The 14,094-nt window shown below is 40.4% G+C and overlaps 2 protein-coding genes across 8 annotated transcripts in view; both read right to left on the reverse strand.

The window, feature by feature from the left end:
• Trpm (transient receptor potential cation channel, subfamily M) overlaps positions 1-14,094 on the reverse strand; it is a 53,265-nt gene that overhangs the window by 27,788 nt on the left and 11,383 nt on the right. For 3 of the 7 annotated variants that reach the window (XM_070213407.1, XM_070213405.1, XM_070213409.1), the window contains exons 1-2: positions 4,903-5,040; positions 4,186-4,406 (exon numbers count right to left, since the gene is read on the reverse strand). In XM_070213407.1, coding sequence (XP_070069508.1) covers positions 4,186-4,233 — 48 coding nt within the window. In that variant the 5' untranslated portion in view covers positions 4,234-4,406; positions 4,903-5,040. Of the gene's footprint in view, positions 1-2,088; positions 2,232-4,185; positions 4,407-4,902; positions 5,041-14,094 lie in introns of those variants that run through there. The other 4 variants (XM_070213408.1, XM_017158025.3, XM_070213406.1 and 1 more) reach the window with 3 other exon arrangements.
• Positions 11,810-13,392, reverse strand: ND-51L2 (NADH dehydrogenase (ubiquinone) 51 kDa subunit-like 2). Its single transcript, XM_017158030.3, has one exon. It carries the CDS (start codon positions 13,318-13,320, stop codon positions 11,860-11,862), a length of 1,461 nt encoding a protein of 486 aa, XP_017013519.2. The 5' UTR covers positions 13,321-13,392; the 3' UTR covers positions 11,810-11,859.

A 14,094-nucleotide genomic window follows, 5' to 3' on the forward strand; every position in this document is an offset into this window, starting at 1 on the left:
AAAAAAAAACAATATAAGTACTGCAGCTGCAACTTAATTAATTAACTTTTGTTTAACACTTCATCGGAATTTATGATTTTCAATGAGCTGTGGAAAGGGGGCGGCAAATTTAACCCCTTTTGGTTATCTGAACGGAAATTGCTAAACTAATTAGCCAATATGCTGTTCGAACTCCCACAGGAAATCAAAGTAACAATGGAACTGAACCGAAAGCCTGAACGTGCGGTTATCCAATTAAGCTCGCCATCCGGAATCGAGCATAAAAATTGATGCACTCGCAGTTAGGATTAAACCACAGCAGCTCAATAATGTTCAGCCGCAGGATGCAATTTGCCGGGCCACCTGTCTTATCGAAACCGATAAAAGTTGTGCAACATAAACAGCACTTAATACCCACATCAAGCCCCGTCATCTCATCCTCATCCGCTCGTGCATAATGCAAGCTGGCGAATAACAAAAAGGGAGTTGGGCGGTGGGTGGTGGGTGGTCCTTTAGTGTTTCACCTGCTGTGTTGACTTGCGGGTTCCCAAAGTGGAAAATTGATGGAGAAGCTGCCGCCGATGCTCCACGAGCTTATGCTGATGCTGGTCTTGCGGCTGTTGCCATGGCTGATGAAGTGCCACATTCGTTTGCGAGAAACGAAAAACGCCACAAGACGTCGTCGTGGTGATGGATTTCCGGAGGAGTGAAGTGGCAATGGGGAGCTGGCCATTCAGCGAATTTTCCGAGTCCCGCTTTTGCATGGCTGCATCTCAAAAGGAGTGCGAAATTGACTTTTCAGGAGTCCACCTCGAAAGTTTGCTCACTGGATCAGAACCAGATATGCCAACAATCCACTCAAAAAGGGATTCGAAAAATAAATAAAATGGGGTACCAATTGCTGACCTATAACTCATTTTATTGTGTCTTGAACCAACTTCATTGGCTTTGTTCGTTTTGAAACTATTTAATCTACAATTTATCTATCTCCCATATAGACATTACCACCTTAAACGTTTGCACATTTTCTCAAGTGAAAATAATGGCACCCCAATCAAAAGATTATGTGGAAGAAGGGATCAAATGGCTTTGTCCTTTTACCCATAACTACAGCACCTGGTTCAAAACCTACTGTAGCCTTAAGCTCCGGCTGCATTGTGTCAATTTCCTTATGCGGTTATTCCACTACATTGGTCGGCTCATTCATTAGAACAATTTTTTCTCAGCCTATACGATTTTACGTAGGTGCGAGCAAGACAGATATATGTAAGCTGCAATGAGCAATTAATGAGCAAAATTTTAAAAACCGAAGGCCACCATTTTATTTTTTTTTTGTATGAGCAAAATTGAATCTAAAAAGTACAATTTTGCTCATTTATTAGAGCTACTGTAAATCGGATCTTGCTCGCACCTACGTAAAATCGTATGGGCTGAGAAAAAATTGTACTAATGAATGATCCGAACGATGTAGTGGAATAACCGCATTATTAGTCACAATATCATTTAAGATTCAGGCTGCACATTAGAATAGATTCCTTTGTCCTGTTATTAGGAGGACTGCAGTCCAATGCACCAGTTAAAGGGGGAGTTAGAGAGGCAATAAGCCAAATTAATTAATTTTATCTAAAGCATCCGATCTGCCTGACAAGAATGGAGTGTACGATAGATGGAACCATTAATCCTTTTAAACAAACTAATCATGTAAGGAAAGCATAATAATAGTCATTATAATTGACTAATTTACCTACCAAAAACATGAGCAATTAATTTCAAGAAACACAATATATGCTAGGTCTCCCCACAGCCAAATCATAGATCCGCCACTGATAGGAATGATTATATTTTTCCCCCTAAATCCAAATTGCCATCACTGGGGCGAGTGAATTTCATTCGAGAATTCGCTCTGCGCTTCACAGTCGACAGCTGCTGATTAACACAAAACGACAACAGAACGGCGGAGACATAACAACAACAACAGAAACACAGCAAACACAGATATGTCAAGCGAATCGACAATAGACCGGTTAGACCCCAAAACCCAACGCTGCAGTTCTCCGCCGTACAATCGCCAATTAATTACAATTACTCATGCAGGGCTCGTATACTCACAAACACCCAATTGGTCTCGAAGTACATGGTCAGCTCCAGATGCACTTGGTCCGCGGGTTTGGGGGTATCCACATGCTCCAAAACTTACTCACGCGACTATCTAATCGCGCGGCGAACTACGCTTACTGTGCGTACACGGTGAAAAATACAAACGTGGATTGTTTTCCGGAAAATGGTTTCCAAATCATAAATAAAAAGTTTAATGGTCCGATTTTTGAGTTATTTTTCAGTTAATTTAATTTAATTGCTTTAAAAAGGTATTATACTAATATATTTTTAATTTTTTTTATGTTTCAACATATAACAATTTCAAAACAAGAGTCTGATTTTAATAACAAAAGCATCCAATGTGCAATTTTATTAGTCGTTCTTTAAATATTATATTAAACAGAAATGTTTTTAGTTAACTTAGATATCAGTTATTATTAAATAATGAAATATCTATCGAAATTTACAAAGAATTTAAGTATATTAACTGAGAAATTGTTTAAATGATCAACTTTAGAATTTTTTTTTCCACGAAACATACGGGCCTTGGGTCAATAACTTTTCTCGCGGTGTAGGCGCTTTCGGAGCGATCGATTCCCATTCCCGCTTGGCTCGCATGGAGCCGCGTCGAGCACTGAGCAGTGAGCACTGAGCCATCGCCGCGGAGAGCTTTGCCACTCGGCCAAGGCAAGCGGTGTCAATTAGCAGCGCAAATATAGCGGCAATATTATCGACAAAAAGCGTAGAAATAAAAACAAAAATCGAGAGCGATAAGGCCCCTCAGAGAGAGCAACGCATTGCGTTCTCAGCGATCTCGACGGATTGGATTTCAGTATATAAAGTCCGGGAAACTTGAAGGGAAACTTTAGTAGTTTAAAAGCATTTTAATGCCCATCGTAAACGGAAAAATGTGCAAGCCATAATTATGTTGATTCTCAAAGTTTTTCATTTTGCCCCCATTTTAGTGCTGCCCCCCGGTGGCCACAAGTCAAACAATTAAAGTTTCGCCGGCGAATAAGTCAAACAGCTGGCCCACCAACTCTTTTGCCCACTGATAAGCAGCTGTCAGTCAAATGGTGGGATAGTTGATAACAAGACCAAGAATCTGAAAGACCACAAACTCAAAAGATACTCTCTTAAATAGGTTTCAATCATCTACGTTTTAATTTGATGCATACTTTCAGGCAGTTACTGAACAAAATTTTGTTCCCTACATTTTCAGGCCTGTTCTGGTCTTCACCCTTAATTTTGCCACTTTAAGAGCATTTTACTATGCTATTCTTACCGTAAATATTTATTGTAATATTATTTGAATATTAGGAAAACATAAAATTAAAAATTAAGAAATATTTTTATTGAGCTAGATTTTTGTTATTCCACAATTCTACAATGAGCACAATCTATTAAATTTGATATGGTATCATTTTCATGAAACTGACTTTTCAAATCTCCCAGAGAAACATAATAAATTTTAAAACTAGTTACATAAAAACAAATATTTAAATTTTTAATTTATTATTTAATAGCTCATATCCTAATTTAAAGAAAATGAATGTTTATGCAGCATTCTGATAAGCTTAACTTAAATTTTATTTCAAATATTACCAAAAAAAGTCTTTTCAACATATTGGCAAAGTGAAAACAAGAACAGGCCCAATTAAGTAAGCCAAGATCTAGGTGAAGAAGCAACTACTTACTTAAAATAGATTTTCAAAAATACTTTAAATGGCCAATAAGTTGGGCCAACTAATTACTACGAGATAGTTCAAAAAGAAAACTACGAACAAGAACTCGCAATAGTTTGGCTACAAAAAACTATTCTAGACAGTTTCCAACAAGGCCATTGAAAGGGGGGGAGAACTCAAGAGGTAATTATAGAGCGAGATAGTTCAGATTTCCACAACAAAGCAGTTTGGCAGTCAGTCAAATAGCAACTATAGAGCAAGGAGCAGAGTAACGTATCGGTTTGAATGGGTGAAATATACTATATAGATCGAAATGAAAAGCACCTGAAGAGATAGGCGTTAACAGGGGGGAGAAGATATATGGTATAGCCGTATGGTATTTGGAGAGCCTCTCGATCTCGGTCAGTTGGGTGATTTTGCTTACCGGTTTCGCTTTGGGTTTCTGCTTGGCCAAACGCTTCTGTTTCAACATCGTCCACAGTGGACGCACAGACACGCACACATAAACAACTGAAAAACGGAGTGGGAGGACTCAGGTGGTATTCTATATATGTGTGGACACTATGGGTACGATGAACGGTGGACGGTGGACGACGGGTGGTATCCGCTTCAATTGATTTCCGCCTGCGAGTGAGGCTTCTTGGCCTGCAGGGTTAAGAAAAACAATTATGAAATATCAATTATTTATGGTTTCGCTAGTCTCTCGCTTTGTCTTTGGCGTGCAGGCATGCAGAAGGATATTTGTGCTGTGCTGTGTCGCTTGGTTCTCCGGGGGATTTGTCACGTGTCATGCAGGATGTATCCACTATAAAGCACCCAAAACAACCAATCTCACAAAAAAAAGCCCCCGTATTAAAGCCCCCGCCTTTGTGCGTCGGCTAAAAAGTAAACAAAACGGCACAAACAAATGGAAAAACGAAAGCCAGGACCAGGACTCACACAAAATTCAAAACAAAATAAATACAACGCAATTTTCCCATTCACCTTGCACCCAATTATGAAGCTCTCCGAGGAATGCCAATGAAAGGGTTTTTCTGTTAATGCATGCTAATTGTGTTTGCTTAGGGAAACAGGACGAGAAAACGAAAACGTAAACGAAAACGAAAAGAAACGAAGACTCTCGAGATCCCCGGGTACTTACCTTGACGGGTTTCTTCACGGGCACTGGACGCGAGTACTGGTGGTAGACCTGGACATGATTCGATGTGAATTTACCCAACATGTGTAGCTCGGAAAGAAGGAGGCGGCGAAGCGGGGCGGAATGGCTGATGTGCTTCTGGAAAGAGTTGAATAAATTATTACCTCGTCGAGTTCCAAACTCATATGCAACACTTAAAAGCTAGGGCCTCCTCCTCCACACTTGCAACGAAAATTAAGTGCTGGGAACTTTTAATTAGGCATAAGTGGTGGCTCCTCTAACTGCAGCTTTGACTTGTAATTACTTTACTATGACAACCAATCACTTCAAACAGACTAACTTAATTACTTAGCAATCTTTACTTTGTTTAAATACGTTTTAGATGTTTTAATGAGGAAAATAAGTTTAAGTTATAATTAAGCTTAGTCACCTTTCAGGTATGGTTATGATTAACAAGTACAAGTATTGACTAATATTTTCACACATTAATTCGCACTGAGGCTCTAACAACCTCAAGTAAACAGTGATTAGAAAAAGTTGTATATCTGTCACTTATCACTTTAGCTTTCTTTTAAGAATGGTAAAAAAAAAAGAAAATATTTAACAAAAATAAGAAACAAGAAAGGAAGCTAGCTTCGGCGAGCCGAAGCTTATATACCCTTGCAGATAATTCCTATTAATCACTAATTTTCCGATCGTTCCTATGGCAGCTATACGATATAGTAGTTCGATATTGATAAAATTAAAATCGAAATTCGAAAACATTAAAAAAAAATCCCACAGTAGAAGAGAATACGATAAAAACCAACGAAGCAATAATTTATTTCCTATTATATTCCCATTAATTTTCCGATCGTTCCTATAGCAGCTATATGATATAGTCGTCCGATTTTGAAAAAAAAATTATTCGAAATTCAGAATTAGATACAAAATGGCATTTCCAAAAGTAGGAGGTTATAGGTTAAAAAACACTCAAGATTTAATTATACCCTTGCAAGGGTATACAAAAATGTATGACACTTTTTAAAAACGTTAAAATGTATATTTTATTCCCCGTGGGTTTATAACCCTTTAATCTGAAAGGGGAACCCCTTCTTTTTGGCTGCATGAAAACCCCATATGACCTTTCTATTGTGACGGCCGCAGTGCGTGGGCAGGGCTATGCGGCACATGGCCCAGCAGACTCTGACTTGGTCTGTGGATCCGCATCCCGAATTCGTCTCAAGTGACAGGACGGGCGCTGAGCTGTTCTTCATTACAGTAATGCGAGCTGGCCAAAGTCCTGGACAGGACGTGAGTGGGCGGGCCAAAGTGAAATAAAATAAGCGCTGGAAACAGCAAAAGTTATGCCAAGTATTCCCGGCTAAGCATGAATCAAGTGCCATAACACGAGCTCCCTGGCAGACCAAGAAACAAAAAAAACGGAAAAACGAAAGGCGAAAAGCCAGAAAAGCCAGAAAAGGCAGAAAAGCGAGAAAGTAAGGCCCAAGAAAAAGTCCTGGGCCGCGTGCTCTTAATTTGCGGAATTCAAGACATTCGCTTTCATTCGAGATTATAGCCGAGCATTATAATCCGCTGGAGCGGAGTGTGGATGGATGTTATGTGCAGTGAGCACTCCAGAGAAAGAAAAAAATGCCGTGTAGTAGACGACAAAATCAATATCTAAATACGATTTCCACCCACATGTGATTAACTTTTGTGCAGTCAGTAAGGCACAAAATTGAGATAACGCGCCATTAAATTTATGCATGAACAAAAGACATTTTAGCCAAGTACGAAGGACACGTTGGTCCTTGTTTTGGTCCTTTTTCCCCCTAATGATTGCTCAAACTTATAATTGGACTTTAATAAGCAATTGCCTGGCAGGCACACACACACATTGTGTGTGCGTGTTCATTCCGAATTATCCGGGATGCTTTAACTTGTTGTTCGATGAAAGGGAAGCAAGGAACTTTGGTGGCAATGTGATTAACTGGCTGGAGGTACGGCCATATCAATCGCGTATCAAGTACCGCAACTACTTGCAACAAACTTGGGCGAACCAAGCCAAGTTTCCAGCGGTTTTTATTCGCAATTTGCAGTGAGCCATGCTACAACCACTTGAGGACTGTTCCTGAGTGCCACAATCAGTCTGCCGCGTCCAACGAGTCTAGCTGGGTGTGAAATTTATACGCCAGCCCGCATTTGCGTCACTGTTTAAAGATTTTCCCCCACTGGCGCGCAAATGATTGCGACGGAAAGGAGACAAGGATGAAAGGACCTGCCTCCGGGTGAGCCAGAACAAAAAGAAGAACAAGAACCGGAGCCATGTGCCAAGGCATGTGCTCGATGCCCTCACCCCCTCAAGTCCACATTATTCTCTGTTGCCCTCGTCATTTGTTTTATAACAGCGTGATTCTAATCCTCTTAGCTTTCGCCTAAAAAATGTTCTGAGAATAAAGGAAACACATATGTATTTCCGGCATTTTGGAGAAGAAAGAACCCAATGAATTATAATTAAAAGGTATTCTTTTCAGTCACATGTGAAAGTTACCTATTTATGTTTCCAGGTGGATAGCGTTAATCCCATTCCTACACTCATAGAAATTTTTACCCTAAATCGCCCTAAAAAACTGACTTTTCGCCCGTGGATTTAGAAAATCGCCCATAAATCGTATCCGCTGGCGATTCGCCCGTGTATTTAGAAAAATTTTCTAAAAAATCCCGATGGAAATTTGGTTTAATTTAGGGTGATTTTTCTTGAAATAAGAAATATTTTCCTGTTTTTAGGGTGATTTGCCCTAATTTTAAGGTGTATTTTTCTAAAATTAAGGGCGAATTTTCTGTTTTTATAGGCGAATGCCCTAAAAAATTAGACAAATTAAAAAAAATCGTGTTTGAGCATGCTTAACTGAATTTGGGAAGCATGTTTTTTTTTTAATCGTCTATATTCTGGGAACTGGGACTGCTTTAATTAAACAACACCGGCGGAGGACACCGTTTCATATTATTGTATTGGTGTGTAGCTTATATGGGAGCCGCGTTGAGAGGGGGGCCCGATCTATACAGCACAGCCGTTAGAACTGAAAAATCATGTTTGTAAATGAATTAGGGAAATAAATATGAGGAGAAAAAACAACTTACTTTTTTTGGTCATTGCGAGAATCGAACCCACGACCTCTCGGTTTAGAGTCTAACGTCCTACCGCTGCACCACAGACCCCTCGCGCAAGACGACGAACAAACTCTGCACACATCTTATTTTCTTGAGGTCTACGTTATATGACTAAAGGCAACTAAACCGTATATTTTTTTTCCTGACGACTGTGACAATTAGTCCCGTTTTCTTGCCCGCAAACACAAAGTATGCTTTTAACTCAGAACTCCCATACGTTTTTAAGGTTTAAAGAATACTTTAATTTAAAATTCGGACGAAAAAATGTCCTCAGTATTATAATGTTTACAAAAAAAAAAAAACATAAAAATCAAGTTGAATCACACAGGGTTCGAACCCACAACCTTAGTCCTCATATAGCAAAGTTGAAAGCGCAAGTGATTAGACCGCTGGGCTACCGAATTTCACACTTTTGGAGTGATTTTTAAGGCAAATCGCCCTTGTATTTAGAAAAATTTTAGAAAAAAAATTAGGGCAATTCGCCGTTGGATTTAGAAAAGGTCAAATTGAAGCAAATCGAAAAAAATCGCCCTAAATATTAGAAAAATAGAAAAATTAACCCTAAAAATATTTATTTATGGTCACCTGCCTTAAATTTATGGCAAATTTGTCGTAAAAATAGAAAATTTTTCTCAGTTCAAAGGCGAAAAATTTTTTAGGGAGATTTTCTAAAATGTAGAAAATTATTTTTATGAGTGTATAACAGCCAATAATGGAAATTTAATCTTTGAATGAAAACAGTATTTCCTTTATTGCTTATCGTTGCTAACTGTTTTATGTAATATATTTGTTATTTTAATATACATTTTTTATTTATAAAGAAGGTAGGTAGGTCATTTAATATTTATAACAAAATATATTTTAATTTACGAAATATTTAGCTTATACTAAAAACTTGTTTCGTAATATCATTTACAGCACTTTAAACATATTTAAAGCAAGTACTGCATATCTTCATAAAAGTGTAACCCTTAACACCCCGTAAGTGTTAATTGTGGGGCCATCAGTCATTGCCAATTGGGGTGGGAGGTACCTCTGCGGACACTGTTGTCAAGTGGCAGAAGTGCTCGCCTGCCTGGATGAATGGGCTCCTAATTGAGATAAGAGTGACGCAGGCTGCTGCCTCCGAGATGGCGATGAGAAATGAACCCAGGATGTGCCAACTCAAACAGAAAAAAAAATAACACTTTCTCTGGCACTTTCTCCGGCGATGTCCGAGCCAAACAAATTAGCGGGGCCAAGAGCAATGTCGGCCAGCAAGCAGTGTGTCGTCTGGCGAACCCTGATTATTGGCAAAGGATAATGGTAAGGGCAAAGGGTAAACTGACCCACAAACACGATTAAGGGGCCCAAGGACACGGCCCCGTGTTGGGGGTAAATCTTTGTGTGTTCGCTGAAGCTGCTGCTGCTGCTGTTGTCTCTGCAATCATTCAAGCGCAGACAAATGCCCTGGTGTTTGTTTATGTCAACATTGTGTCCTCTGCCACTTTGACCCACTACTCGCCTCACACAGCTTTCAACCTCCTTCATGATTTTTCCCCATTTCCCTGGGTTTTTAGCTCTTTTTTTCCAGGACATCACCAACATAATAGCTCTCATCAGCCGCAAACTGAAATCCAAGAGCAGCCAGCTAACTAACGAGAAGCGTCGGCCACACAGCCCGGATTGAACAGTCGTTTAAACTGTCATCATTCGCCGTGTGCCATCAATGATTTGCGAGCCCCCATCCGAAACATTTTCCACAGGCTGGCCTCTGAACTCTACAGGGGATTGTAGTCCCCACTGAAAGTAGCCAGAGATTTATTTCTCTTTGACCGCATTAGCCTGAGCTCTCTTCCACAGCCATTCATCTTAATTAAATCGCTATCTTTGTCGTTAAACAATAGGTTTAGTTTCCCCTTGCATTCCTAGCTTTGCTCTATTTTCCTGACCAAATAAACACACTAATTGTACACTAAATAAAAAGAAAATAAATTCTTACTCAATTTGATTGCATGTTTAAATCTTTTTGGCCATAAGGAAACTAATCGATGATGAGCATTAATTGTATATAAACAACCACATAATTTCGAGAGATCATCAATCAAATAAAAACACCTCTTAACGAGGTAAAAAACTAGTGACGACCGCACCTTCAACATACAAAAGTTCTGATATCAACATTTGTGACGAAAAATTATTACACTCGTCATTAAATAGACTTTCTAATCTTTTCTCATTTGGCCCGCCCTAGCAAACTATTCCAGCCTTTTTCCCTTTACAGGCATTTACTATTGCAGCGTGCCGAATGAGAAAATATTAGAAAGTCTATTTAATGACGAGTGTAATAATTTTTCGTCACAAATGTTGATATCAGAACTTTTGTATGTTGAAGGTGCGGTCGTCACTAGTTTTTTACCTCGTTAAGAGGTGTTTTTATTTGATATCAGAAGTTATTGTTTGTTTACATTTGCTCTCATAGGAGCTAATATATACATTTAAATTTAAATTGGTCAATCATAATTTTTAAACTATTGTATTTTAACAAATTAAGTTAAAAAGGCGTTGAAGTATTTCAAAATACCTTTTAATCGAGGTATAGCACATGTCTGTACCTTTAGTAGTGTAGAACTTACAAACTAACGAAATTTAGCTATTTTTAGCTTTTTCCCGCTAAAGTAGCGGATTTTTCCAAAAGTCGTAGAACAAAAGATTCCTATATGGAACTCTTAAGTGCAAATTTACTGATTCCATGACCCTAAAATACAGTTCGGATACCCTCCCACAAAATTCAATACTCAGGGAGCGTTAATTGTTCGAGCTGGCAAAAGTGGCTATTTTCGTATAAAAATAACTTTTAAACGTGACTTTTTACAGTAATGTGTTATATACCAAAATTTAAGGAATCTCAAGGGCTATACAGTTTAAGGTTTTAAAGAAAATCGTTAGAGCCGTTTTTGAGAAAAATAAAAAAAAGCTAAAAAAAAAGTTTTAAAAAATGGTCTTTTGTACATATTTTTTTAATTATTACATTTACACAAATTGCATATAGAAGGCGTTTATAGCATTTAAAAATACCTTTCAAACGAGATGCAGCACAAGTCTGTAGCTTTAGTAGTATATAAGTTACGGCTTTCCGAATTTTAGCTATTTATAGCTGTTTTCCCGCTAAACTAGCGGGTTTTTCCAAAAGTGGTAGAACAAAAGTTTTTAATATCGATGTGATGAACGTCATATCAAATTTTCAGAACTTAAAAAACATATTTTGGACAAGTGGACAAGTGGACAAACAGAATTAAATTTTCATTTTGGGAAGAAGAAGAAAATCTTATTTTGGCTATAACTTTTGAACGGAGAGTCGGATTTTGACAAATGACCCCTCATTCGACGGGTATTTTCAAAAGGAATACAACTAAAATATTGCGAGGGGCATTTATCCCCACCGGCCCCAACAGCTCCAAATTTCGAAATTTTCACTTTTTCACTTTCACCGCTCTCTCTCCCAAGCCAATTGATTTTCTTAAAGTCTTGGTATGCAATCCTGTTAGTTTTCGCAATACCTTTCGATAGGTGTATTATTCATTATGATCGGACCATCACAGTAGATTTTCATTTCTTCGTGTATATATAGTAGTCGCCTTCGCACACTCTCCTGGTGCGCTTCGTCACTACATGGACTGCCGTCCATAGTGATTATAAAAATTCGACTTTTAATATCTGCGAGCTAGCGCCAAGTATAATTTATGATGGCAAATGTTTGCGATTCCATGGTATGGAATTCATATATATTTTATTTTCTCAGATATTTCAAAGCAATTTGCAAGGCGTTCAAGATCCCTTTGCAAACTTTAGGATGCGCTCCTCGATTTGCTGTCCAAACAATCGCACCAAACTCTCGGCCACGCTTACTTGGCTGTAGGCCAGTGCGCAGATGGGTTTGCTATTCCGGATCTTGTCCGCAATGGCCAGTGTCCAATCGACCTCGTGGGGATGTGTCTGACCCTTGACGAATCGGGCGAACATCTCCGGTAGCCAGATGGCTCCATCCCGACAATAGGTGCACTGCTTGCAGGTGTGCTTCTCGAAGAACTCAATGGAGCGCAGCATCACGGCCAGCGGATCAATGTCCTTGGTCATCACAATAACTGCTCCACATCCCAAGCCACTGCCCGCTGAGACCAGGCAGTCGAAGTCCATGAGAACCTCCCCGGCAGTTGGTGGATCCAGCAGAGGTGTGGACAGACCGCCTGGAAAGACAGCCGCCAGATTATCCCAACCTCCCTTCACTCCACCGGCATGTCGTTCAATGAGATCCCTGAGCGGAATGGACATCTCCTCCTCCACGGTGCAGGGATTATTCACCTGACCGCTGAGGCAAAAGAGCTTGGTGCCCGTATTGTAACTCCGACCCAATCCTGCCCACCATTCGGCACCTCTTCGCAAGATGGTGGGCACCACGGCAATGGACTCGGCATTGATCACCAGACAGGGATGATTGAAGTAACCCTTCTCGGTGAGAAAGGGCGGACGACGTCGTGGTCTGCCTAGCTCACCCATCAAACAGTTAATCATGGCCGTCTCCTCGCCGCATAGATACCGATCTCCCCGCTGGACCATCACATCGAATTTGATGCCCGTTCCGCAGACATTATCCCCCAACAGGCCATGATGATAGGCCTCGGCCAGGGCAAAGTGCAGGTTGCAGGCCTCGTTGTAGAATCGATTCCGAACATATACAATGGCCCTGCCGCATCCCATGGCCACGCCCACCAGGAGCATGCCCTCGATCAGTTTGTGGGGCTCGTGGCGCAGGATCTCTCGATCCTTGCAGGTTCCCGGCTCTCCCTCCGCGCAATTCACGATAACAACCTTGGGTATCTTTTCGGACTTGGTCTTGCGCAGGAACTCCCACTTGAGTCCCGCGTAGAAACCCGCTCCTCCACGTCCTCGCAATCCACTCTTGCTCACCTGTTCCATAATCCATTCGGGACCCTGCTTCAGGAGATCCCCGGTGCGATGCCAATCCCCCCGTTCACAGGCTCCCTGCAACCGCCAATCGTGGCGACCATACAGATTCTGGAAGATCCGATCGCAGTCATCCAAGGGTCCAAACTTGCTCTTGCAATTGGGTTTGTAACCCTTGGGAGTCTGTGAAATGGGAGGCCTTTCTGGACCCAACTTTCTGGACTTTTCCGTCTGTTTGGGCGCCTCTTTGGATACTGCTTGGACCAGACGCAGTTGCTCTTTCAACCGAGACGACAAATTGTTTTTCACAATCTTGCGAAACATTTTGTTGGCTTACAAAATAGATTACATGTGTATGCCTGTTCTTAAAAAACCAGAACCCGGAATGGCAATTCACTCAAAGTGTGCTACTGTACTTGTACTATTACTAACATAACTGGTATCCTCCAGGGAACGAAAATAACTGTTATTGTAAATTTTTCATACAAAACAAGAGAGAACGCTATAGTCGGGTTGTTGTCCCGACTATCTAATACCCGTCACTCAGCTAAAGGGAGTGCGAACGCTGTGTCGGGTTGGTGTCCCGACTAATAATCGTAACTCAGCTAAAGGGAGTGCGAGGGAGATAGATATATAATTTTTGATTGCGTATAACTTTTTAATGAATGGTCCGATTTGAAAAATGTCTTCTACATTTCGATAGGTATAAATATACACAACAAAATTGCATTTATACTTCTCGGAAATCTTTAAAGATGTGGGCGCAGGACCCATTTTAAAATCGTTAGTGAAGGATTGTGGGCGTTAGAGGGGGCGTGGCGCTCGGCTAAAATAAACTTGCGCTGCGTAGGAAGCCAAAGAATATGTGTGGGAAATCTCAACCTTCTAGCTTTTGTAGTTTCTGAGATCTCAGCGTTCATACAGACAGACAGACGGACAGACAGACGGACAGACGGACAGACGGACAGACGGACAGACGGACAGACGGACAGACGGACATGGCTAGATCGACTCGGCTAGTGACCCTGATCAAGAATATATATACTTTATGGGGTCGGAAACGCTTCCTTCTACCTGTTACATACTTTTGCACGAATC

Source organism: Drosophila takahashii, chromosome 2R (assembly GCF_030179915.1).
Source record: "Drosophila takahashii strain IR98-3 E-12201 chromosome 2R, DtakHiC1v2, whole genome shotgun sequence".
Taxonomy (NCBI): domain Eukaryota; kingdom Metazoa; phylum Arthropoda; class Insecta; order Diptera; family Drosophilidae; genus Drosophila; species Drosophila takahashii.